This window comes from Echinops telfairi, unplaced genomic scaffold, assembly GCF_000313985.2.
Source record: "Echinops telfairi isolate 266 unplaced genomic scaffold, ASM31398v2 ScPeMD7_655;HRSCAF=1070, whole genome shotgun sequence".
NCBI lineage: Eukaryota > Metazoa > Chordata > Mammalia > Afrosoricida > Tenrecidae > Echinops > Echinops telfairi.
This window is the reverse complement of record NW_022104553.1, coordinates 22,124,567-22,127,285: the sequence shown is the minus strand read 5'-3', so window position 1 is coordinate 22,127,285 and position 2,719 is coordinate 22,124,567. Positions and strand designations below refer to the sequence as shown.

The 2,719-nt window shown below is 56.5% G+C and overlaps 1 protein-coding gene across 1 annotated transcript in view; it reads left to right on the top strand.

Moving 5' to 3' along the window:
• The window catches only part of TRPM4 (transient receptor potential cation channel subfamily M member 4), a gene marked incomplete at its 3' end in the record, with an annotated part of 31,742 nt that extends 29,025 nt beyond the window's left edge, over positions 1 to 2,717 (top strand). The window contains exons 11-13 of the mRNA XM_045292636.1: positions 967 to 1,118; positions 1,470 to 1,547; positions 2,495 to 2,717. Coding sequence (XP_045148571.1) covers positions 967 to 1,118; positions 1,470 to 1,547; positions 2,495 to 2,717 — 453 coding nt within the window. The remainder of the gene's footprint in view (positions 1 to 966; positions 1,119 to 1,469; positions 1,548 to 2,494) is intronic.
• Positions 2,718 to 2,719: the final 2 nt, after the last annotated feature.

Here is a 2,719-nt window from a genome sequence, read left to right as displayed (position 1 = left end):
GTAGAGATAAACAGGCTTGGAAACCCACAGGGGCAGTTCTACCTGCCCTATAGGGTCACTGTGATCTGGAATCGATTAGACGGCAGTGAATTTGGCGGTTTAAAAGGAAAAAAAAAGTTTAAAAAAATTTCCTCTCTCGCATCGGAAGTCCTGCTCCCCACTCCACAGGAAATCCAATTTCTCCTCAAAGAAGTCCAGCCTCCTCCACTGGACATGCCTACAATTAGAGCCAACAATTAGAGGGCCTTCACAGGGTCATTATTGAATGTTGTTTGCAACCGGGGTAAACTCTGGTTCTGGAAAGGCCACCCTCTCTCCAGAAAGCCTTCTCTTGGGGAAGCCTTGCTGGTCCCCACAGTCACTTCCATCTTGACAACCCTGACCGTTCAGAAACCATCCCAGTAGTTTAAATCTGAGTCTGTCCGGGCCGCAGCAAGTAGCGCCGCTGCTTTAGTAGAGGAAGTGCTCTGGACCCTTATGAGAATCTCCTGCCACACCTATTTGGCATGACCGGACTGGCATTTCAAAGAGTTGCCCGAGGGAGTCCTTTGCTTTGAATAGTGGCTCAGCTCATGGATTTTCAGCTGGCTGTGTTTGTCGGGAGAAAGAGGAGGCTTTCTACGCCCATAACCAGTTACAGCCACGGAAACGCTCAGGGTTGGTCTCGTCCCTGTCCTATAGGGTCACTGCGAGTCAAATTAGACTCATGGCAGTGAGTGAAACGGAGAAAATACCAGTACCTATTTCCTTAGGCGTGAGGATGGTGAGATTTAAGTGAGCCAATCTATGCAGAGCACTCTCTTCACCCAGGATCTGACAACAAGGGTAACCTCAGTCAGCGCGAGCTGTGTAACAACTAGTCCTAACCTGGGGCAGCTCATCTTCCCCTGTGACCACGCTGCTGGGCACCTGTGTCCTGGAGCTGTGGCCCCGTGCTTGCCTGGGGTCTTAGGGAGGGGACTGTAGGGGATGATCCTGGCTGTTCATCTTGCTCACGCCCCACAGTCTCTGCTGACACAGAAGTGGTGGGGAGAGATGGACGGTACCACGCCTGTCTGGGCCCTGGTTCTCACCTTCTTCTGCCCCCCACTCCTCTACACCAACCTCATCACCTTCAGGTCAGTCTTCTGGAGTTAGAATGGCCTGAGTGTGTGTGTGTGTGTGCGTGTGTGCAGTTGCTGCTCAGATCCTCCTCCCTGCAGCTTCTGCCCACGTGTCCCATCTGGTCTGCTCGGGGTGCGGACTCGGGATGAGGGCACGTCCCGGGAGGTGAACTTCTGGGGATGTCTTTTTTGGTGTCTCTAGATACAGTTCTCTGCCTCTATGGTTCTGTCTCTTGGGGAAGGCCCCTTTGGCGGTGACTCTAGAGAGGCACCCCTGTCCCTCTGACGTGTCTCTGGGTGAAGGAGAACTGGGGGTCCCTGGAGACTTCATCTCCCCTCCCCCTATGAGCTTCCCCTCCGTGCCAGGACGTCCAAGGAGGAGCCCACACCGAAGGACCTGGAATTTGACACGGATAAGGGCATTAATGGGGAAGCACCTGCCAGGTGAGTAGGATCTGGAGGGACAGTGGAGACCCCAGCACTGTGGGAGCAAGATGGGGGTACCCCGGGCAGTCTTAGGAGCACCTAGGACCGAGCCAGGCCACAGGGTGAGCTGAAGCTCATGAAAGAGATGGAGAAAGGTTCCTGGATGCTTGGGTCTGCCACCAAGGCGGTCGGTCGCCCTTGGAAACCAACGTGGAATAACGAGTCGAACAGGCTGGCGCCGGTCCATCTGGGGAGCTCCGTCTACGGTTGTCTTTCCGATCTAAGCTGTCATCTTCATGGGATGACTGACAGCCAGACCAACCCCCGTGCCCAGAACCGCTGGGCTGTGATGCCCTTGGAGGGAGAGTGGAGCATGTTCTATCCAACTTTGGACACTTAATTTGGGGAGGCGGTGGGGGGCCGGGTTATAAGAATGCCAGAGGGTGGAGGGGCTGGCGGACTTGGCTCTGAATCAGGTAGAGGTCATGAAGAGACAAGCACTCTAGGATCAGAAGCCAAACAGGTCAGGGTTCATGACAAGTCAGAGGTCAGCATGGGCTGGTGGGGGAATTCAGAGGCAGGGGATATCGGTGGTGGTGGTGGTGGCGGCGGTGGTGTCCATTGTCTTTGGGTCAAGGTCAACTCACAGTAACACTGTCCCCTCCCTAACCCACCCCGGGGGCAGAGCAGGACTGCTCTTTAGGGCTCTCAAGGTTGTGACTTAGCATCAGATCACCAAGGTGCATCTGGGTGGGTTCGAACTGCCCGCCTGGGACTTTGAACTGTTTGCAACTCCAGGGGCCAACAGTCCAGAGGGAAGAGGTCAGAGTTGGTGTCATAGGTCAGGCAGGGTCAGAGGTTGTGAAGGCACAGAAGGTCCCGTGAGGGGGTGGTCAGAGGGCTCGCGGGCGGTCGAGATCTGAAACCTCCCATCGCTTCCTGTGTCTCCCCACCCCCCACCCCAGGCCGGCAGACCCTGCAGAGAAGACTCCGCTGGGGGTGTCAAGGCAGCCTAGGCTCCAAGGCTGCTGCAGGGGGCGCAGCTGCTGTGGGGGGCATGGCTGGCGCCACTGCCTGCGCCTCTGGTCCCACTTCTGGGGCGCGCCCGTGACGGCCTTCATGGGCAACGTGGTCAGCTACCTGCTCTTCCTGCTGCTCTTCGCCCGCGTGCTGCTCATTGACTTCCACCC